Raw genomic sequence first — 23981 nt, forward strand, 5'->3', positions numbered from 1 at the left:
AAAGGATCCCCAGCTACTGGTGCTGCAGGAGAATCCTTGGGGGTTCAGAGGAAAACCATTGGGCCTGGTTTTCCAGAGAGGAGGGGAAGAGAGGCATGCTGCCTGCTCTGCAGGGCAGCGGCGGTGGCGAGAGTGGGAGATGCTGGGGCGGGCGGGCATTGCGAGAGGCTGCGTTCGCCTTCCCTGTTGCTTGGGCGCTTGCGATGCGTGCTGGGACAGGGCCCAGTCTTGCCTGAATAATTACAAGGCAATTCCTACCAAACAATGATCCCTGCTTTTGAGTTTGTTGCAAACTCATCTGCATTACAGCAACGTTTAGTGGATTAATAATGTGTGCTTTTGGCCTCTCCTACTCCCTCAGCAAACAATTTTCATGCGTAATAAATGTTCACATTTAGTCTAACCAGAACAGAGCCCAAGGGTCAGAATAGCCATACCTGCATGCTGAGGGGAAGAGACGCGGGGTTTCCAGGAGGGAAAACAGCTTTCTGCCCTCGTCAGGCTGGGTCCAAGACTTCTGTCCTTTGGCAGCCTCAGCTTGGCTCAGTAGGTCCCCCCAAAATCGCTGGGTGGGCTGCGCTGGATGTCCCCCTCCACAGGAGCAGCCCAGCCAGAGGGGTCACCATGGGCAGCGAAGGGAGCATGGGGTGGATAGAATGTCAAGCATTTGACATTTTGACAAAAAGCAGCATATTTAAAAATTCAAACCTTGTAAAAATATGCAAAAATACTTATCTCACACCAGCAATTGATCACAATGCATGCTATGAGGGCATATGAGGTTGAGTTTTACAATGTGTGTAGTGGAAATACTGGGATATGTAAATATGGACGTTACACAATGTGAGGAAAACTGCATTAAAACTGATTACAGTCAAAAAAAAAGAGAACCAGAACTGCAGCCTTTGTATTGCTACACCAGTGAAATGAGCCTGTACCCAGCCTGTCTATTTAGGTGACTGTCATGTAATGTTTCTCCCCATCTTCCCACTGCCGTTTATGCCTCTATAGCAGCAACTAACATGGAGGTGACCAGTCTTGGGCCTATTGGAAGAGAAATGCTGTGAATAATCTTGCTCTATGATAGCTATCAGTTGATCAAATCATTAAGAATAACAATTAGCACTTAAAGCCCAGTGATAGGCTGTTGACTTGTAGCCTGGGGAGCGGGACTGTGACACAGCACTGTGTCAGCCTGAGGTGGAGACTCCTTGCTGTCGAGCTTCGTGACCCAAATGCTGTGGCTGAGCATCTCCCATAGGAAATACAGGTGGAGGAGCCAGTCCGGTGCTCTGATGCCTGATGGAGCACCTCACCAGAGCTGTCCCCAGTGAAGTGTTCTGGCCATTCCTATGCAGTGAGGTCACGCACATGCAGTGCTGTGGGCAAGATACAAGGGTTCAGGCAGATTAGGCCAGCGTCTGCCATGGAAATGGGGAAAAGACAAATGAATTTTATCATGGCTAATCCAACCAGTGTCCTGTCCATCCCACTGCTGAGCATTCTGCCTCACTGGCAATTTTTACTGCAACAAATAGTTGTTACTTGACCACAGCTAGTAAAAAATGAAAAATATATACGTAAATAATTTGACAAGCTTCAGAGGAAAACATAATTAAAAACATAATCAAATTTATCAATTTTTTGTTCATGTGCAAGGATAAGAACAAAGTTTATCTCATGCAGAATATCTAAACTATCTATCATTAATAATTATCTAAATATCTAAACATTATTTTCACTGAGCTATGAGAATTGGGTTTTCCTTCAATTCAGATCAACTAAATAAAAAAATCCACTCCTGCACAATTCCCATTGTTAAACAGGCCAGATACAGTCATTTTATTTCTTCAATGCCAGATTAAATAATTTTATTTCTTCAAGCAGTATGAACAAATGTGATCTGATGTTAATTTATTTGGTACTTTGAACACTTCATTGCTTGGTTGATTTTTCATGATGGAAAGAGAAGGAAATCTTCAACAACTTCTTGTGGTTGTGGGGTATTTCTTTATATCTACTTCCTTTTAAGATGTAGATAGTCAGGGGTATGGACTATAAACACAGCTAAACACAGAAATATTAGCAGGACAGCCAAACCTTCAGACAGGAGTTCATAGCACCAATTTGGGAAAAAAAAAACAGTACAAGTGAGATATACACCTATAATATTTATATATATATAATATACAATATATATAATACATATAAAAATATATATTTATTATATATATACTATAATATACTTAGGAACATAATAAAAGCAGATAAATTTTTGTAATTTGAATCCAAAAATGTATCAGGAGCTTGTAAGGTAGCTCTGTCTTTATAAAAAATCCATGCAAACTTCAAATGCTAAGCCTGAGACTGCAGGTATTGAAAATTAATAGCCGCATTAGTCCTAGTGTGAAAATGTAGGTGACATAATATCTTCCTTCAAATATTTTCTTATTTTATTTTTTTCCCAATTTTCTCCATTTTTCCTTTGGCAGCTATAAAACATTGTAATAAACCACAAATGGCTATAGAGGGAAGAGAGAGACCATAAACAGACCATTTTCTCTCTTAATTTATTTCACTCATTCATAATTCGGACATGTTTATTTGTTTATATGATTACTGCACATGAATAAAAGCACTAGAAATACTCCCAAGATAGTGGTTACAAATTATTTAAAGCTCATTTCTTCCCTAAAAATTAATCATAAAAATGAAGCCTTCTTGTCCACAGACTACTTGTCTTCCTGTCTGCATCCAATTATGCCTGTTCTTTAAAAGATTCAGCCCAGCCTACTCCCAAACTCAGCAGACATGCTCTGATTGATCTCAACAGCACATGTAACAGGAGGTGATTTTGAAGCATTTTAAGGTATTTTTCTCCTGTTAACTGCCCAGACAACCTAGCTAGCAAGGCAGGTTTTTGTTCCTCCTCACATCCCACGTCCAGCATCACTCACTGCGGTCCCCTGTGCACCATCACTGACAGCAGCATGTTTTGCCGTGGCATTACTGTGCAGAGAGAAAAACAGATGTGTTTTACCCATAAACCAGCTGCTTTTATAGCTAACAATGCGAAGATCTAGCACATCTGGCAACTCACAGGACTGTTCTTCAGAGCGAAAATATGATTTAAGGGAGATATTTCCTATGCTTTTTATGTAATAAGGGGCTATGCTGTTTGGGAGGAATGGTCCATTTATATCTAGGTGGAAGCATCATTGCAACTTTCATACTGGATTACCAAATTTCTAAAAGCATTATAGATGTGTTCATTCTGTGTGCACATGAACCCACCACTCCTCCAAGCTTGCTCAACAGCACGGTTTAGGTCTCCAATGCAGGTCCACTGATCTTCATTCTTCTTTGAAACAGACCATTTGGAATGATCCTCGATGGAATGGAAGGTGGAGTTCAGTGGTGTCCCTATGAGATTTATGTTGTAGACATGGTACTGCAGAGAGCAGTTGGAGGGAAGTTTTTGGCCAGAGTGTTGCCAGGATTCAGCCAGCAAATCAGTCTTCAGCTCCTGAGCTACCCAGGCCACGTAGATATCTGCGGGATAGAGGGTGGGAGAAATCAGCCCTTCATTTAAGTGGGGATCAGAAAGGATCATCTAAACTGGGCTTGTTTAATTCTAATGCATGAAGTGAACCAGAAGAGATTTTGCCCCCAACCTTCTCTTATTTCGATTTTTGTTTCAGAAGTTCATTCCTGTTTTCCCTTCTTTTCCTGGAAATCCTGTTACAAATAATCAGCAGGAGGAAAAAAATAAAGGAAAGGAAAAAGAATTTTTAATCCTTCATAACAAAAAAGCTGATGATTCAAACCCTATTTTTGTCCTTTGTTGTTACAGCCAAATAACTGGAAAGAAATTTTCAGACAATCCCATTAATGTACATTTTAAAACATTTGAACGATCAGACAGCTTTTCACTTAGTGGAGCTGACAGAATATTGTGATGGAAGACCATTCCCAGTACTCCATTACATTTATTTCTGAAACTGAAATTCTTCTTTTTTCCCTTCAAAGTAAATACTGTCAAAGAATACACTGACTGCTTACTACTTGCTTGATCATGTGTGGTAGGTGACAGCAGTTTTTCTTACCATCCACAAATGAGTGGGACTTTACAAAGTGGAGAAAGGCCTCCCCGCGAGCTGACTGCAGCTTTGAGAGGCGGTGCAATGGGGCTGAGGGCAGCCTAGAGTGTGCACAGAGCTTTTGCAGATTTGGGAGATCAGCCTGAAAGGCACTAGGGAGGGAACAGCTGTAGATTTGTGGATTAGAGCTCAGCATCTGTTGGTCTGAAAAAAAAAAAAAAAAGAAAAAACACAAAGAAATGAACACATGCAAAATGAAAACAGGTTAAAGCAAAGCAACCAAGAAGGTAAAGTTCTGTCTGGGAAGGAAAACCTGAATCCTTTTTAATCTTCACAGGTTATCTCTGGAGCAGTTCAGTCTCAAAGTAGCTTTGGTTTTAGCAACCAAAACCAAACATGTTTATTTGCTTTGTGTTATGACTGACCCAGCATCTCATAATCCGGCTGAGAGAGTATGCTCCCTTTTATCCATGTGTACCTCCCTGTTCTTAGCAGGACTGCCAGTCTGTGGTCTTAGTCCATGCCACAGCCCTCCATGGTCACCTTCAAGCCTCTGAGCGGTCACATGGCACTCAGACAGCATGTGTGAATTCAAGCCTGTGCTTACAGGAGTCGTTTCCAGTCAGTGACACTTGCCAAGCCAAAGCCAAACAGGAGAGCTGCCAAGCAACCCAGCTGAGTTTTATGCAGAACAAAGCTTGACTTTCAAAGTCGGGATTCAATCTGCAAACTACTTCTCTGAACACGGTGCAATTTAACTGTGAAAGTCCTTGCCGCCGATGTTGTAAGGAGCAAGGGAACAAATGGGCTCCACAACTGATGAGTTCATGAAGATGAGTCCATTAGGAACTTTCCAGTCTTTCCAGCTTAGGAAATCCTTAAACCACAGATTACCAGAAGCTGGGAGGATAGAGCAGGAAAGCATTACTGTATGCTTCTCATTTTCTTGTCTTCTTTCCTAAGCACATGCAAAGATGTGCTTCCGCAAGCAGGAACTTGGTTTTGATGGCTTTGTGGTGTGACCAGCCTGCACATTTGCACAGTCTTACGCATTTATTTAATATGATTTGGGAGTTGGAGCTCAGCAAAGAGTAAAAAGCAATGTGAAAAGTGTTATGTAACGTGTGACTTCTTATAATGCCCTTGACAGTCAGCCTTCAGGACTCCAGTGTCAGGTAATTCTGAGTCTTACGGATATGAATTTCATTTTTCTTATTTTTAGGATTTGTATTTTATGTGGCAAAAAAATACCTTTGGAAATCTGGGAATATTTATTCCGTACTTTGTATTTCTGATGTGTCAAGGCCACCACTCCAGCTCAAGTAATGATTGCCTTGCACTTTTAGAATGGCAGACTATTGCAGCTGAATGAGCTATTACTGTTAAAAATGATTCACCATCCTCCTTTATATTTCCAAAGCACGTGGTATGCATGGGCTGACTTTACCCTCAGCATGCTCTTGTGACTATTATTATCCCAATAGTCCTCATGGGGGGATGGAGGCAGAGTGGAAGAGTGAATTTCCCACATTCCCACAGGAAATTGTTGGATAAACAGAACTGAAAGCCAAGGGTGCGGCTTCCAGGCCCCACTTGGTTTCCAAGTGTGACAATGAAGGACAAGAGCAATCAGTTTTGGAGGCACAACCCAAAGGAAAGAAGTCAGAGAGGTGCACCGAAGCAAAGGCATTCTTGGGAAGAAGCTTTCCATACCTATTTCTGTGAACTGGTCATATTTGAAGGTTATGCAGATGGCTGTCTGTCCGTAGGACTGCCCACTCGCTGGGTACCCATAACCATCCTCAGGGAAGGGAGGGAACAGAGGCACACTGTGAATCACCCAGAAGCCTTGTGATTTGTCCAAGAGCAGAAATCCTGTCAAAAGAAAGTTATGGCAAATGAATTAAGGGGGGGGGGGGGGGGGGGAAGCCCTGAGACATCACAGCAGTGTGCTTCTTTGGATTTGCTGCTGCAGACACCATGCTTCAGCGTGGTAATGGCTACAGCAGTCTGGCACTGGAGTATATTAATGGGTTGTAGAAGACACCGATATTGTGCTAGAATTGCATTAATTCTCTCCTGCATAGCCTAACTTCAATTGTCATCACTGTTCCTTTGAAAAAATACCTTTGCAAAACATTTTTTCTTTATCTGCTCAAATGCTGTCTTTGAAAAATCTGATGATTTAATGGCTGCAACTCTTCACCCACTACTCCTTTCCCTTCCTTTAATTTCATTGCTGTATAAGGGAAAATGGACTCTGTCAGCACTATGCCTTCTTCCCCAGACCAAAATGTGCTTGGGGCAGATGGGGTACACCTCCCCTGCTGCAGATGGCTCAGGAAGTAGTCACCCATGGCTCTGCAGCTTGAAAACACAGCCCTGGAAAGCCTCTCCATCCCAGAGCTGGGCTGGGCAAACCCTGCTTCCTCAAGGGACCAATTAGACCTCTACAGAGGTTTTGTTTATTTAAAATCATGCTGTACCGTCACTGCACATTTAGTGCTTCCATGATTCTGCCCTCAGAGAGAGATCTGGGAGGCTTTCAAGGTCAATTCTGTCATGTAGGGTGCCTCTCCCTTTGCACCCTGTGCTGCTGTTGCCAGGCAGCTCAGGACGACGTGGTCTGTACTTGCTGAAAGGAGAGACAGGAGTTTCCACTCTTGAATACTAAGGGTCCATAATCATTAAGAGTTCTTCAACAGAGCACAGGCACAGCAGTACCAGAACAGAAGCTACCACGGATATCACTATACATCAAACCATGCATCATGCAAATCATTCTCCAGTTTTGCTTTAGGCAGGATTTTTAGATATGCAGATTGACAAAAAGACAAATAGATGTTATGCACAGCTTTAAAAAGGAGGAAACAGCAGCTGGGGACTCTCCCTGTACCTTTGGTGTGTCCTCTTTTCCAGCTGGTGGAGTCTGAATGAGGGACCTCATCGTTATAGATTGCATATGCAGTGTTGTTGCTCTGCAGGGAAAGACACATTTCTGAAACGTGACATTTGGTAAGAGGAAAGCATTTAAGCAAACAAATTTTGTTGAGAACAGAAGACTTTAGAAGTTCTCTGTGTATATGATGAACTTCATTCTTCTCCCATGTCAGCTGGCATTATCCACACAGACTTTACACCAAAATAAACCTGAAGACTCAGCATTAGGGTTCCAGTTAATATAAATGAAGTTCTCTCAGTCATTGCAACAGCCCGTCCTTTGAGCATGTCTCTGATTTAGCTACCAGATCCTGTGAAAATGTTTGCTCAGGAAAAATAACCATGACAAGTGTTCTTACAAAGGACAAGCGATTAATACTTTTTTTTTTTTTTTTTTCAAAATATTTGCGTACAGCCACACCTTATTTCCTCCTGAACAGAGAACTTTCCCCAGCTGGTGTACAGTTTGCAATGATAGCAGGGTAGGAAAATGGCATCAGCGTGGCTCAACACTGAGTTTGTAAAGGTTGTTTGTATTGCAACTATGGTATGACATGGGATAGGAAAGTTGTGGGGTTTGCCAGTATTTGACTGACTTCTGGGAGTCTTTTTTACATATAAATTTAATGACACCCTACCACTAAGCCGCAGTAGAAATGCAAAGACACACCCAGACTCCCAAGAATGTGAGCACATAGACTATGTGGATGGTAAAAAATAACCATAGGCAGATCCTGTGGTATTTTATAATCATTTCATACAAATATAAATGAGGTTTCTGACTGGAAAAAATAATACTGCTGAAGCAGTAATGGGGGAACAGCAAAACCCAAATGTGATCAGAGATGGAGCTTGAAACACATGCACCTGGGAGGACTTAGGATGGAGGTCAGTGGTAGTCACCACCAGCCCTGGGCTGTTGACAGCCAGTTCACCACTTCGGCCATTGCTCAAGAGGAATTGCAGAAAAGAAGCCACAGGGTCTACGTACCAATGTTCATTTACTTGATGGGCCATACTTCAAGTGTGTGAAAGGCTTGACTAGAAATTTCTAGGGTAACTTCTAAGTGTAGCCAAAACTGCAAATAATCTGCTGAGCTGCCAGCACAGTCACCTTGATGCATTTTAGCAGATCAAGTCAGTCAGGTCTGGCCATAGCTCTACGTGCTTATTTTTGGCTGGTTTCATTTCATTTGCATGTAATATCAAGTAAACATACTAGCAAAATGGTAATTAAACATCACTTGCCTTAGACTCATATGCTTCATAGAGCTGCCCCAGTGTCTGTCCCAGCGCGCCCTGCGTCATGTTGACGAGGTATTTGCCGAGCTGCCAGTCCTGCATTAGGGCATCCATGTACAGGTACTGCAGCCCCAGCCCTGCATCCTCTCCTCTGGTGTATTTTGGCAGCTTGTACAGAGCAAACCTGCAACAGAGAGGAACAAGTTTTGTTTTTCTTGCAAACCGCCCTATCTGAATACGTAGGTCAGTCTCTCCTGCCCACCCTGAGGGTTTGAAGACTGGGGTGACCACAGGGATGCCCGTGCTAGGCTCACCTTCACTCTGCTTTTCCACAGGCTGAGCTGGCACCAAGCTCCTCTTGCTGTGCCCATGCTGCTATTTGTACCCCAAAAGAGCTGGTTTTGAGCTACCTCTGGTTTGTCCCTGCTGCACCAATGCCCTTGCTGTGGCGAAAATGTGGATGTGAACCTTTTTGAGCAGAGCTTTGTGTCATGGGGTTTTCACCCTCAGCAAGAAGGCTGCTGAGGAGACGAGGCTGAATCTGCTCTGCCTGGCACTTCAGTGAACAAACTGCCTGCTCAGCATTGGGGAGGTACACCAGGGAAACCTGTGCAGGGACAGAGATTTCAGGGAAGTCCTCTGGAGCCCTGCATAGCCACCAAATCCCTGTTACTCCTGGTTCTGGTAGACAGCAGGAGACATGCCTGAACCTCAGCTCCCAAGGTCAGTTTGGCATTCCCTTGGTCAACATGGGCACCTCCTACCAGTAATTTCTTATTCTATACAAATATAATTTTATATTTAAATTAATTATGTTAAATGGAGTACTAAATGATAAAATTACACAACTCAGTATTTTCATATATACATATATACAAATGAGTATGAAACTATGTAATAATGTTGTTACAATCCTACTTTTCATAGCCAACTCATGTGGAACTGCTGCAAACTGAATATTTACAATTAGCCAGAGATACAAATCTTTTCAAAATTGCAGAGTACTAAATACTGTTGGTAAATTGTTCAGTTCCTACTAATGTCCCTGATGAAGTAAACAGATTTTCCTAGTGCACAAGTCCATGGGATTAACTGCAATGTAATTAATCGAGCCACTTTCCTTGAGTGCTGTACTTAAGTAATTTGTTATTTATGTCAATAGTAAGAACTGAGTGGCCTTATTTTCGATACTATGGTTCTTAACAAAAATGCAGCTTGACTGCTTAACACCATATGTATGTCAGGAGGAGTAGGACTCGCCCAGTTAATTTACAGTTGGTTGGTTGGTTAAAAAAAATGCATTTCGGAAAGCAGGTTAAAGTGCCAGGAAAGCATTTTGAAAGAGGAACATTTAGTCCATGGGAAGGGCACATGTACAGGAAGAAGGGAAGCACAGAGGTGATCCCGGTAATCCACCTGTATCACCACTAGCTGAGTGATGCTCCTTAAATCTCTCAGGACAAATTGTAGCTGATGACAGATTCTAGAGAAGACAAGGAAGTGATTTGTATGGGAGGTCTGGTGAGAGCATTCCCTGCACCAGGAGCTGCAACAATCCCTTTATTTGCAACGAAGATTTGGAAAGACAAGTAGTAGTAGTAGTAGTAGTAGTTATAAGAGTAGGAGCTGAGCCAAGAATTAATATCTGAAGCATTTCCAAACTGCTTTGAAATGTGCTGGGAGGTTTATGCTCTGCCAGTGTTTACAGCCTTGCAGCTGACAAACACGCGTTAGCAGATGTGCTGGAGGGAATGCTTGTAGCTGAGTTATCAGTGAATTGCCTGCTGATTCCCAGGAGATAAATGTTTTGGACCTGCACAGAAAGCCAGTTGAGTGCATTAGCAATTTAAACTGTATAAAAGTCTTCACTGCTATTTTGCACAGGGGAAGTTTCCCAAGGGCTTAAGTGGCTAAAGTATTTGTGGGAGTGGACTGAAAGTTACTTTGCTGAGAACTGAGGAAAAGCAAAGGCATTAATTTCAGGAATCCAATTAGCACGGTCACAGTGTTAGCTTGTGTCTGAACACTAAGGCACTAGAAGTAATCACATTTTTTTATTTTTTTATTTTTCCCTCCAATAAAAGGGCATCAACATCTTTTGGTTAAGAGGAAGCTTTTCTCAGCAGTTTCAGTTCTGCTTCTTCAATCAGCTTCATAGCAACTGAATCCAGAATGAGGCAAAAGTTCACTATTTCTTGTCAATAAGCTAGCATGACCCATGCTGACAGATAAGTTTCTCTTCCTTTGGATCATGGCACATTTGAAAGAAAATCCCCCCCATCTTCCCTGCTATGCCTGTCAGAAGCAACCAGTGCCTGCACCAGGCCCTTCAGGAGACCTGGAATCCCTCAGGAACTGCCTGTATTTTGTTATTGGCAGTTCATTGCTTTTTGTTTGTTTTATAGCTTTAGCACATGCAGACTCATTCTGCAAGGAATAATTACACTTTGCAGATAAATTAAACTTCTCTTATCACCGAGTTTTTGCCTGGCAGCACCACCTAAGGGATTGATTTCTGAAAAATGACATGATCTGGATGTGCCTTGGCAAGGGTGAGGGCTGACAGGGCCGGGCTGGACCCTTGGACGCTTGATGCTGAGCCGACACAGTGCGGCGTGGGCCTGGTGGCCGTGATGGCCCTGGCCTGCCTGCAGCCAGCTCTGTGCATGAGGGGAGGGATGAGGGACACCCTTCTGTTGTTACAGGAACAGCACCTGCTCCTTTATTGCTTGTATACAAACTAATCGCTGTTCAGTGAGACTCTTTAAATTGGTTGATATTTATCTTTGAGATGCTTCAGTACTCTTTTTTTTTTTATATATATATATATTATTTTTTTTTAAGAGGCCTCGTTTCACTTTTTAAACCTAGGTTGCCTATTATGTAATTACACTTTGCATCTTTCATCTTCAAAGTGCATTAATCCAATTAATCATTTAGCACCCAAACCCGGGCTGGGTGCTGGCAGCGCGATGCTACCAGACGGCGCTTTCCCACACCACCACATCCACCCACGCTCCTCGCACCTCTCCTGCATCGCTGCCAGAGGCAGCCCGGCCTCGGCTCCCCCTCCACAGCCACAGCGAGGGGACAAATCCTGCCACGCTGCTGGTTGGGGATGGGCAGCAAGGTTCATGGCAGGATGCAGACATTTCCCCCCAGACAGGTTCCTGCAGGCAGCGAGGCCCTGTGCAGGAGCCCTTGCTGCGACCCGGCGCCGTGGGGGCTGCTGCAGGCAGTCGCAGCCTTGGCATTCGAACACAGGTTAGGCTGGCTTTGATCATCAGACACAAACGCTGCGTAAACCTGTCATTATTTTGCAGTTACTCATAATGCAGCAGCGTGGTTGGTTCTGTGGAATGAAATCACCTTTCAATAATTTACCCTAGGTTTTCCAAATGCAAAATTCAGCTACTACTCACAGGCAAACAGGATTAAACCAGTGATTGCTATGTGTTACTTCCCAGCGACCCACCTACTTCATGCAGAGTAATCTTAGGTGTTATTTACTCATCCAACATTCCTCCCATGAGCGGCATTTACTTACCAATCGACTGCCTCCCCATCTTCATTTCTGCAAGAAATTTGCGCTGCCCATAGTGACGGGGAAGAGAGCAGCAGCAGCACAGCAGGGCTACACCATGCAGACCCCACGGTCATCTTGGTGCCTCAGCTGCACAGTGTGAGCGTGGGGCAGAGACTAAAAGCAGAAGTTGGCCGTTGTTTCCTCAGCCACCGGCCCTGGCTGCTGTGTGGTGAACACCCACAGGGAGCGGCTGGCAGCTTCCCCAGATCAATCTGGGCAACAAAATGGCAAAATGACATTTGTCAGATTTTACTTTTGAGAAAAATTACAGCTGCATCTTCAGAGGAATTATTTTGAATATTTAAAACACGTTAGGTAGTCTGCTTTCAAAGCAAGCTGCAGATACTACAGACTTTTTTTTTTTTCTTTTTTAATGCTTTATGAAAGCATTAAAAAGGAAAGCATTTTTTTTATTTTTATTTTTTTTACAACGACATGAAAAACCTCAGTTTTCAGACAAGCAAACCAAAACAGCTTTCACCTCTCTATTTTTTCCATCCAGCCCATGCAGTGAGCTCAGACTTTGCACCATTCCTGCAAAGTGGGTTCCCAGTGCAGTGCTGAGCCCCTCTTTCCTGATTTTGCTAATGGGGAGCCTTATTTTGCCTGTGGGAATTGAGCCTGCAGAAACCAACAGCAAGAAAAAGACTCTGATCCACAGTGATTTACTTACAATTAGATAATATATATATATTAATTTTCTTTTAAACACATTAGCATTTCTCTTAGGAACAAACAAGTCTGAATTGAGCTATTTTACATCTGATAATGTTTTCAGCAAGTCATGAATAAAAAGTTTCAATTTATATTTTAGTGTTGAAAATATTATTTTTTTCCCTCCCCATTATACTTACACTGAAATAAATTAATATCAGGTACAAGATATTTCAGCCTCAGGGAAAGTCTAGTGCAATAAGTGCTAGGTATTTTAGCATAAAAGAAATCCCCACAAGCTCCCCAGTATTTTTGTCTGTTGCAGTGCCTCCAGCACCATAATAGCTGTGCAAGTTGGGCTGTGTTTGACCAAAGCAGGATAAAAGTAATTAGGGCTTAATGCAAACCAAAACAATGATCCCAGAAAGCGAAGATTTTGGAGTTGTGAATCAAGAGCTGAATTTTGCTGCTCAGACTTGCTTCTGTTCCATTTCAGGAGCAATCAGGGCTGTAAACTACATGCAACAAAATACTTTCAACCAGCCCAGTTTGGCCTTTCTTTCCTTCTTTCTCTGGGGAACCTCAATGTGCACAGATAGGGTAATAGAAAACAAAAACCCACCAGGAACATCACACCTGTTTTCATCTTCTGTTCGGGACTTGTGCCTGCTTACAAAGCAACCTTTCCTCACCAAAACACCACTTTGACGCCCCTGCCTGGTGCATCGCATGCTGGGGGGGGGGCAGTGGGCAGCTGTTAGTGTGGCTGGGGAAAACAGGAGCTGTGCCAAGGAAGGTGAGCACTGCCGATGGGACGGTGGTGGGGCACACAGACCCAACAGATGGGGATACCCCTGCCTCAGGAAGAGATGATGGGGAAGACTCAGTGAAGGGCCACAGCCAGGACTAATCCAAAGGCGATGAAAGAGAGAGAATTGTTCACTGCTACTTGTGTTAAATGGTCTGCCCCCCAATAAAAGTTTTAAATTCCATCACAGCTATGACTTGTAATGACATCTTCTTAAAACATTTTTTCTTCGTATCAGGACTTGGTGATTTGTAACAAATATTTACATTACCACAGGTAACCACAGAAATAAAACAATAAGTGTTGTTTATGTTTCACTAACTAATGGTAACTGATGCTTCTGCTGAGTTCTTTCATGACTGTAACATGTTTTCTCCGCAGATTAAGGATATAGAAGTCCTCAACTGTGAATATGGCAAAAACACAATTAAGTTCCTTCGCCTCCATAGAGAAGGGAAGAAGCACTTCGTTAAAGAAGTAGAAGTGTGCACCCACCTCCGTCTGACTTCTGCTCATGAGTACCTGGATGGAAACAACTCCTTTGTGATACCTACAGACACCATAAAGAATATCGTCCTGGTGTTGGCCAAAAAAAATGGGGTATCTTTTATTTTTTAACTAGCCTTGCTTTTTTTATCACTTCATTTGGAAGCATTTATTATGCTGACTTTTTATTTTCAAAATGAATCAGAAGAATCTCTCCCCCATCTCCACATCAGGTTGGCACTAAAATCACCATCAAAGATTTGGGAGAGAATTTTCCTCCTCTAGTGCTCATCCTGCATACAGGGGTTACTGACGCCCTTCCTCCTGGTCTAACAATTTTAGTTATTATTTTAGTTATTTTAACTTTAGAACATAGAAACCTTTCACATCTGATTAACCACAGTGATGAAAATGGCTTGGTCTCCTGGGTTTGAGAACCGAATTCCCTTGCTCAGTTCCTCTATTGTAAGGACAATCTGCAGATCAAGTTCTCTCTCTCAGTAATGAAATCCTATCTTTAGCCTGCAAAGCTGAGCCAGAGCATCACTATGATTATTTCAATATTACATCCTCGAAGCCTAAGGCTTCTGTAGCTGTTCCTCAGCCCAGAGGCTCTAGCTCCCTATACTGCAGAACGGGAGATTTTGGATATGAATCTGTAGCTGCTATTTGCAGCATATGCTGCAAGCTGATCAAATGACTAGCCTCACTGTGTGCACAGCCAGAATCTAAAGAAATCTGTATTTTTAACAACATTGATCCTTCCCAAATATTTATAATTAGAACAATCTACTTTTGTAGATGAGGTAATTGCTTCATTCTAATAATATTCTTTGCTGCCTTAGATCCCAACTTTAGAACAATTTGCTATAGATATCTGCAAACACTTCATGACAACGTTTTGCCAAGTGGCCTACGTCAAAACCTACGTTCAGGAAGTTCCATGGCAACGTCTACACGAGGTATCTGAAATACTAATGCATTCACTTGGTTCAGTCTGGAGCTAGTCCTTACTCTCTTAGCTCCTGTTTCCCAGTTAAGGTGTTGTTTGCTGCACTTACATGTCTGCTCTGAATTGTAGAACGGCGTTCCCCACATCCACTCGTTTATATGTGTTCCTGATGGGATTCGCTTTTGTGAAGCTGAGCAGTGCCGGAATGGTGAGAAAAGACTCTGTAGCTTCCCCTATTTCTCTGTAAATATTTCTGCTGATGACAGATAAAGATGGCTTTAGAGAGAGCAAAAGCTATTACAGGGCTTACAGCACAGCCAAACCTCTCTAAAGGCCTAAACCGAAGAGTACTTTTATGGTCTAATCTTGCAGTCCTTGATCTCTGAGACAAGGCTGAAAATCCAATATAGTTTACATCTGTATGTGTGCCCTAAACACTTACTGGTTACAATGGCACATTCACCACAACTGTTACATATTGTCATGGAGTTAATAGCCTTCTGAGAATGCCCTGCTTACTTTTTAACATTATACTGTATTCTCAAGTTTCATTATTATCATTACCCTATAGAGAAATACATCACAAAGCCACCTTACCATAGGACAATTGCCTAGTTAGCAGTCATTTTCAAAACCCTGTCAACATGCTTTGCTTTTATTTCTAAAGATGCAGTTTCATTGCTGCAAGTCAGGCTGGCCTGAACATCATAGGCATTCAGGTCTATGTGCAAACTGTTTTTCACATGACACTTCAGAGCATACTTACTGTTTTTGCACACCATGACAGAAAAAGCACCATTTAATTTCACTAAGAGTTTTGGGCTGTTGGATGCCTTGCCATTCCAGAATGAATGTAAAAAAATCTCTCTTCTCGCTATGCTTCACAACAAAAGCATCAGTTCAATCTCTTGGCCTTGGTGTTTCATATAACATCCATCAGACCTCTGGGAACAGAGCTGAGTCCACCACATTGTTTCACACAATGCGTTCGGAGTTTTTAGGCATTAGTTCAGATTCTATTACTGTCCTAATTACTGTCAGATCTGTCTTAGGGCAGTAACTTAGAGGTATTCCCTATCCTACCCTCTCTCCTTATTTTCCTAACATGTCAGCATTAGGACCAGTGGCAGGACCAGTTTTGTTTGCAGCTTGGACACAGGTTCTGAAAAGTTCAGGTCAGCATTGTCCCCACGTTCCTGCTGAAAGAGAAGAAAGAGCCCAATGTCTTTTGGAACAATCAGTTTTAATGTTCATAGTAACATTGACTACTTCTGTATTTTTGGCAGCCTCAATATAATTCCTTTTGGCTTCTGGAAAATGTTAAGAAAGAGCCCCCCCTCTCAAAAAAAAAAAAAAAAAAAAAGACAAAGAATAGGAGTTTACACTTTCTTGAAGAACATCTACTCCTAATGTACAGATTGAACCTAAATTTTTAATCATCCTGATAATTCAGTATGAAATTTTGCAATTCCAGGTTCTATGTAAACAAGAAGCCTTCACTGAGGCTTTCTGAAGACACTGCCTTTCCTTCTTAGCCTTCAGTTCATATAGCCTTTCATCTATTTCTTTATGATTCCGTGCTTGGGTGAACAATAATCAAAGAGAGGATTTTCAAATCCCTTTTATTTTTCTTATAGGAGAACCTTGTCTATCTTTAGCATCCTCCTATGCACCTAGCAGACAGACACAGAAATGTATTTCTGAGTTAATCCTATGTTTCAAAACCTTACTCATCATTAAAAGAAACCTGGTGAGACTTAATAGAATTACAGCCTCCCCCCCCCCCCCCCCCCCCCAGTATATCAACTGATAAGAGGCTCAGAGTTTTTCAGAAACTGAAAACATCATAAGTAATTTAATGGAGTTGCCCTTAGACTATTGAAAAGACAGCATAAGCACAAAACATACTGAACGCACAAGGTGGGCTGTTCACTAATTTGAAAGCTTTTCCTAGGCATTATATTTCTTCAGTGTAAGATCCAGACAGACAGCTAGATAGCCAGCCAGCAATCATGCATTGCAAGCAGCTCTTTCAAACAAGACTATGCATTTGAATAGGAGATAAATATATTTCAAGGTTCACTGATAGTATCTGCACTACTTTAATACCCATGTATTACTATTTTATATCTAAGCTATGAATTCATCAAGATCTGAACAAAATCCAGAATAACCTGTCCAAGAACATTGGACAGATAAGATAAATCTTAAGCTTTAGTAAATAACATGGGAAAGTAGCCAAAATAATAGTACATTTCTTTGGACTCATTCAAAAACAAACAAACAAAAACAATAATGAATTTAAACAAGAAAATAAATAGATGAAATATAGTTCTAATCATATCCAGTGAGAATGTATGAAAAAAAAAATACTCTAAACAATCACGTCATTTGGGAATATCCATCACAGTGGAATTATTTCTAATATGACTTCCTGCAAAGATACAGTTTAAAGACAAGGTGTGTCAAAGGCAGGATTACTACAGCCAGGCTTATTCAAGGAGTAATTTTGGACTAGCTAGCATGAGTACCACTAGCAGAACAAAGCAGCAGCATGGGCTTCAGCCACTGAGCATCTATGCAGACTCCGGATAAGCCTGTGTGGAGTAAAGTTTCTCCTTTCTGAATCTGCTTTTTTGGCGGGTCTGGTCAGTGAAATTTTCAGTTATCAGTTTGGTGTAATCTAAGTGATTGACCAATTGAAGTTTTATAGCTTCCATCCAAAAGGATGGAAGAAAATGTTCAGGACACAACTGTCTGGTCTTTAGAAAATGATAATCCACCCATACAGCAATGATCTGCAACGGCACATTTTATAAATAGTGTCTAAGAGCAAAAACACTGTCAGTTTGAACCTGTGGGTGGCATTTGTATCAGTGCCAGTTCCTGCTAATTAGCTGAACTTTGCGCATTTGCATTGGCTCCTTGCCCTCTTGTTCTAATGGATGCAAAACTAACAACAGGACAGATATGTAAAGTGAATTTCTGGCTGAGGCTCCCAGTCTTGTTACAGCGTTTCTACACTCTACACATTATTAGAAAAGTTCCACCTTACCTCTTCTATGTACCACAGCACCAGTAGCCTATTTCGTTTCACTTTCAAGCAATTAGTGGTCTCTGAAGTGACACCAGTGAGAGCCAACCCAATGCATGTCCCAGCTCCAAGGAAGTGAGGTAAGGGGTGTCCTAAACTCTCTGTGACTGACATTGCAGATCACTTGATAGATTCTCTTCTTTCTAGATTGAGCTCTGCTTTCAGTGGTTTCTATCTTATTTCCTAACTTTCTGATAACATCAGTGTGCAGAAAATAATTTTTAAAAGTAGCTAGACTTACAGAAGAAGCATGAGTGTTGGAGTTGCTGCTTGATGGTCCTAAAGCTGCTGCTGCAAGTGCACATCCAGAAATCCTTTCTGTCCACCTGAAAAGGGCTCACACTATCATGTATTTTTGGTTCACAGGTCCTCTGGTTGTTTTTGCTGGAATTAAAGATCTGAAACTTATGAAGACAACACAGTCTGGATTTGAAGGCTTCTATAAGAATGAACACACCACGCTACCTGAAAGGCATGACAGGATTTTATGTGGAGAGCTCTTCTGCAAATGGTCATATGGCGAATGCAGAGACTTTGACTTCGATTGCATATGGTATATGTCAAATCAAATAATATTTACCACCCAATCTATGATCTCAAAGTTCCTCTGTACAGCACAGCAAGTGTAAGGGCCAGACCTGCAGTTGCTGAGCACAGATCTCAGTAGAGGCTCTAAGCACTCAGTGCTGGGGGCGAAAGGCAAGCCTTGGGGGTAAATCAACTTCTCTCCCTGATGGTGCATCAGCCAACAGCATTTAAATGGACAGTTTGTAGTTCAATACAGAACACTTCAGGAGAACAAATTTGTAACTCATTTGTTAGATAATTTTAACAGAACATTTGCTGATGAAATATAGACTTGGGGAGAGGGAGTTTGGAGGAGACAGGACATTGTTCTTCCATGAAATCTCACATGCCATCTATTTGTCAGAAAAGACAGGGAAAAGTAGAAATAAAATAAGCACAGTAAAACATGATGGATCTAGACAAAGATTTTGTAAGAACCTGTGTTACCTCTAGGAACAAAGTCCGGGAATGTATCCTTGAGGCCTTTTCAGGGCCACCTGACCGTGGGGAGTATTCACCCTCTTACCAGAAGACTGTCAACTCTATCCAGATGTGCGTCCTTTCCAAAGTGTCACAGGTAACTTCTTTCCTCCTGCTGATGTTTTACTTTAACAATAGTGAACATCAATTGGTCCTCTAAGAAGACCCAAATGAACCCATCTCCACTGGCAGTTCTAAGACTGGAAACTGGTGGTGTACGGCTTGATGGTCTGAAAAACCATAAGTGCACTCACAAGTTCAGTCCTGAGCACTGCTTCTTATCAGCCATGAACATAATGGAGGAGAATATCACTCAGTGCTCGGCAGGACATGAGCAAAAGTGAAAGGAGTGCTCTCAGATTGGCTACATGTTCAATGTATTGCATTTTATCAACTGTACATATTTTTGTGAAGGGAGGTGTTGCTCTGTTTTTCCTCGCACTGAGGGAAAATGTTGGTAGGCTGTTGGCTGAGAAAGTGTGTTAGTTCATTGCCCTGTTTTCCTGGTTTCAGGTACAGGTCATAGAAGTCATCTTGAACAACACGTTTTACAATGTGGTAGACATGAAGAATCTAGGCTTGACCAATGACAAAGAAGTAAGTAAATGCTCCAAACACAACTTACCTGGATTCTCTATAAACTCCCAGCCTTAAAGTATAGCAATAGCTATACTTTAATGCAAAAGAACAGCCAAAGTGAACAAACTTTCTCCTCCAGCCCCAGTGAAGGCTCCACCCTACCTCCAAAGGAAATCTACACTAATTATAGCAGAAGGATGATTGCCTTCTTATGTTCCTGATAAGAAATAAATGAGCACAGGGGAGAGCTTTGGAGATCACTGGGGTTTGTAGCAGAAATACTAGGTTAGCTAAGGCCATAGGCTTTACCTCTAGGTGACAGAAGACCAACACTGTAAGAGAGCAGTGAAAAGATTGTTCTGCAGCCATTTGGAGTCAAAGCAACCAGGTCCAACAGTGGACAAGGTATAAGCCTGGGACCAGGCAGAGGGTGAGAGATGGAACAGCTGTGATGTATTTGCCCCTCCCTCCACAGCTGCTCTAGCTGTCAGCTGGGTCAAGCCAAAAGTCTGTTATCCTTGCATGACAGAAACTGGGTTATTCCATTTTGCAGTTGCCATTTTGACCGACCAACAGTTTATAGTCTGTTTAGACTCTAGTGTCCCTCCCAAATTCCTGTGATTCTCCTGCCATCCTGTCCTACCTTTGTCCTCTTTTGGGTGGACATTACAGAGCCACTTTCACTTGAGATAACAACAAAATTTACCATTGATGTCTGTAAGGGAAGGAAAAGACCCAGGCATGATTTTGAAAGGGGGTCAATAGCTGCAGTTTCTGCTATGATGGCAATGGCACATCCTTGTTCCAGGAATGATACCTGTGTTTCTACTCATTCTCCTCAGGTTCTGGTTCCAGTGGAAACTCCCTATGGCTCTTGTGCTTGCACGCTTGGCCGGAAGAAGTTCTTAGAAGTTCAAGGCCACATGTTAAGAGATGAGAAGCAAAGTCAGTTTGGACTGGTAGCATCCCAGGGAAACTAAACCTCTCGGCTCCACTCACACATTCCTGATAAACTTGCAGTATGGCTTTCCTATCCACGTGTATTCATTACCGGCCTCTCCCATTGCTGACTACTTTTCCCTTTATGAACTCATATGTTGGGATTTCTAAAGAAGCCTCAGAAATTCAGATATCAAAGTCTCTCCCTGAATCTCAGTGTGATTTACATATTGAAACCCCCTAAATTCTTTTAAAAATCCCTGCTGGAAACATTATAGTCAATTTTTAAACCAGCTATTTCCAGACTTCTTAATGAAACAATTAATTTGATAATCTTTAACATGCTTTTGACACACAAAATCAGCAAATCTGTATATTCTATTTATTCATGTTCCTTCAGTAAAATGAATATACAGGTGTGAGACCAGATATTTCATTGCCATAAGCTATCCTGACCCCTTGATGCTGCACTGTGCTACAGAGCTGAGGTTCTGACCCAATAACTGAGTGGGGAATCAGTCAGACATTGATTTGTGAAGGAAGTGAAAAAAAAAATCTATTATATCTTCTTTGCAGTATGACTAGTTAACAGCTGTTTACTAATTTCTCTGCATGTGTTCTGACTGCATAGCTGCTGCTGCTATTCATCAGACTATACAGTTACTTTATAATTAATTTTATATTAACCACTGAGGTGTCTGTGGTTTTGGGCTATCTCTGTAATTTTAATTAAATAGTTTTCTTAGGTTTATTAATCTCACCATGACTTTTGAGCAGGCAGAAATCAACCTAAGTAACCGTATTATTTCTGGGAGGGGCAGGGAGATAGAAAGACAATGCATATCTTACTTTAGTTACCCAAGTCATAGCTTTGAACATTAAGATAAAACTACAAGACCAGCAGTTTTCATCTCACAAACTGCCTCACTTGCAACAGGAATCCTGCTCAACTTCTAACAGCTTCTGACTGCTGCCCTCATTTTCTCTGAGTGTCATTGTGACAGAACTCCATGTGACAGAGTGTAAATCCAATGGGAAGTGCCCAAAGTTATTTCCAAAAACTGCAATTTGGTTGCCTTTGTGCCTTCTCAGTTTAGACCTGCAGCATTCCTCTGGGTACAACTGGTACAACTCACAGTCACTGAAAATGAAGAACATGTCCTGCACCATGTTCCAAGAGAGGAACTTGCCTTGGTGAGCAGGACATAACAGACAAATGGAAGGCACTGTTCAGAGTCCTGTTGTAACTTCTTAAACACAACAGGAAAATGATACCACAGAGTGAATCAGTCCCAGATTTGCCCATAGAAGCCGTGGATGCCCCGTCCCTGGAAGTCCTCAAGGCCAGGCTGGATGGGGCCTTGGCCAACCTGATCTAGTGGGAGCTGTCCTTGCACATGGCAGGGGGGTTGGAGCTAGGTGATCTTTAAGGTCGTCTCCAACCCAAGCCATTCTATGATTCTGTGATCTGTTAGGCTCTGGTCGCTAGTTGATTCTCAAAGTTTCATTTATGACACTACTAAGTTTTACTGGGGATATTCTTTCTTACCTTGTTCAGCGTGTGTTGTATTGTCTTTCTGGGCTTATGGCTTGCTACTTCTGCTATTTTTAGGTGCTTATAATTTATTAATGTATCTTTCAAGGGCAAATAAAGAGCAATATCAAAAACCAAACTAGTATTTGACTATTTGACTCTTTACCAAATAAGAAATTAAAACATTTCCTACTTGTACATACAGGCAAACATCATACAGAATAACATTTTAGTTCTGACAATTTTGCCTCAAAAAGTGACCAGTATTGTTCTCACTAGCAATTGTTAAAAACATAAGGAAAAAAAGATCTTACTGAACATTTCAATCTTTACCTCTTTCTAAGCAAAGCAGACCAGTTATTCTGCTGTTCACAAACCATTTTCTTTCCACCTGGTGAGAAGCATATTGCACTGGGTGGAAGGTTGCCTGTCATTACTATTTGTGTATCATCTGCAGGCTTATAAAGTAGTAACTTTATTCACAGCAGAGTGAGGACGCAAAGAAGCAACCAGTTGTTGATTTAGACTTTTCTGTGGCTCCAAGCACAAATGTACACTCCTTCAATGTGGTTTCTATAGACCTCCGCAGACAGGAGGAGCAGAGCCTCATCCAGCACTGCAAACCTGAGTCATGCATGTGGGCATTTTCCTTCAAGCGTCAGCACTTGGGCAATCGGAAGGAGTCTGAATCTTCCACATGGCAAATAGATTCAGATCACAATGGGATAAATCATTCCTGAAAATTGGACTTAGCCATGCTACTTGGGCCTGAACCCTGGCCAAATTCTTATTTTCTTTACATTTGGTCTCCATGATGGACTTTACATAGTTTTAATTGAGATAATTTTGTGTGTGTGGTTCCTGCCATGAGCAGCCCTCAGCCTCCTAGCAAGACACAGGGCATTTCAAGTACACAAACAACTTCCTATTGTTTTAGCATCTGATCCTTTCACATCCTCTTTCTGTTCAATTCTCACAGATGCCCAGACAGTCCAACCATAATCCTCAGCTGCTGGTCATGTTCCATGCTTAAGCAGTGTCACATGAAGATAAAATGCAGTAACAAAACTTACTAACCAGTACCTAAAACAGAGATGAAATGTCACTGACAGGGGTAGTACAAATTAGCTGTTTTCACTGTCTGTCTTATTCTCTCTATATACTCAATCCAACTGCTTTATAATACACATTTAAACCTGACGGTCTTGATTAACTATTGCAGTTACTATTTTTTATTCTTTATTTTATTATTATTATTATTATTACTATTATTATTTTTTAATTTGCTTTTTACCAGGAGTATAGAACCCTGATTCTAAGTTGAACTGAGCTGATCTAAGTAACGAAAAATCTCCTCCAATATTTCTGAGTTTTCTAGGTTACACATATTTCCAGAGGCCTGGGCAAACTGGCACATAGTGTTTATACAAAAGGGAGTAGGGAGTAGAAGTCGAGTATCCTTGTGAAAGACGGTTGTTACATTCTGACACAAACCCACTTCCACACTTGTCCCTGTGCTTTGTCCACCTGCTGGAACACAAACTCAGCTGTATGATGCCTCATCTTTGCTCCCTCCTGCTGCAATCCAGCAGTATAAGACAATGCAACATTACATTTTAATCAGAAACCAGTGCCATTGAAGAGCCTTCCCCCCACTTTTCATACATTTCAACTGTTGCAAAGTCAGGGGCATCCTCAACATATTGAGTATTGCTGAGTGTTTATAGAGAGGCAGCTGGATTATAGCAATCAGTTGAAAAGGTGAAGAGAACATCATGAGATGAGTGCAAGCCTGCCAAATCCAAGGCATTTGTTGCTGCCTTATCAGCAGATCAACTGCTGATACAGCAGCTACAACTACTGATTGTTTCTTTATTAAAGATAACTCGTGCGTGCAGCACATAAACACAACAGTGGTCTCCAGTACTCACCAGCAACCTTCAATAGTGATGAAACTCTCACATGGAGATTAAGGGCTGCTTACAGTCATTGTGGTGGCCCCCTCAGGCTCTCCAGGTGC

General features: G+C 41.8%; 2 protein-coding genes across 2 annotated transcripts; one reads left to right on the forward strand and one right to left on the reverse strand.

Annotated features, from left to right (window-relative positions):
• Positions 1 to 1853: 1853 nt before the first annotated feature.
• Positions 1854 to 11985, reverse strand: DNASE2B (deoxyribonuclease 2 beta). Its single transcript, XM_082765587.1, has 6 exons — positions 11830 to 11985; positions 8289 to 8466; positions 6997 to 7078; positions 5814 to 5975; positions 4107 to 4304; positions 1854 to 3552 (listed from the first exon to the last, which is right to left on the reverse strand). Exons 1-6 carry the CDS (start codon positions 11940 to 11942, stop codon positions 3203 to 3205), a joined length of 1083 nt encoding a protein of 360 aa, XP_082621713.1. The 5' UTR covers positions 11943 to 11985; the 3' UTR covers positions 1854 to 3202.
• A 951-nt stretch (positions 11986 to 12936) lies between these two features.
• On the forward strand, positions 12937 to 20468 carry LOC309880783 (uricase-like; the record flags this gene model as incomplete). The annotated part of the gene is made up of 8 exons (XM_082766048.1): positions 12937 to 13032; positions 13712 to 13930; positions 14662 to 14778; positions 14898 to 14976; positions 18229 to 18415; positions 18883 to 19006; positions 19423 to 19506; positions 20331 to 20468. The coding sequence occupies 8 exons, from the start codon at positions 12937 to 12939 to the stop codon at positions 20466 to 20468; spliced, it is 1044 nt and encodes a 347-aa protein (XP_082622174.1).
• Between the last annotated feature and the right edge of the window lie 3513 nt (positions 20469 to 23981).

The sequence above is a fragment of the Aythya marila genome, assembly GCF_965140915.1.
Source record: "Aythya marila genome assembly, chromosome: 8".
In the NCBI taxonomy this organism is placed as follows: domain Eukaryota; kingdom Metazoa; phylum Chordata; class Aves; order Anseriformes; family Anatidae; genus Aythya; species Aythya marila.

Excerpts from the sequence above, each read along its gene's own strand:
- DNASE2B (XM_082765587.1), bottom strand. The coding sequence starts at position 11,942 with ATGACCGTGGGGTCTGCATGGTGTAGCCCTGCTGTGCTGCTGCTGCTC. Across the intron at positions 8,467-11,829 it reads GATGGGGAGGCAGTCGATTG|GTTTGCTCTGTACAAGCTGC; the intron begins GTAAGTAAATGC and ends TCTCTGTTGCAG. Across the intron at positions 4,305-5,813 it reads TGACCAGTTCACAGAAATAG|ACCAACAGATGCTGAGCTCT; the intron begins GTATGGAAAGCT and ends TTTTTTTTTCAG.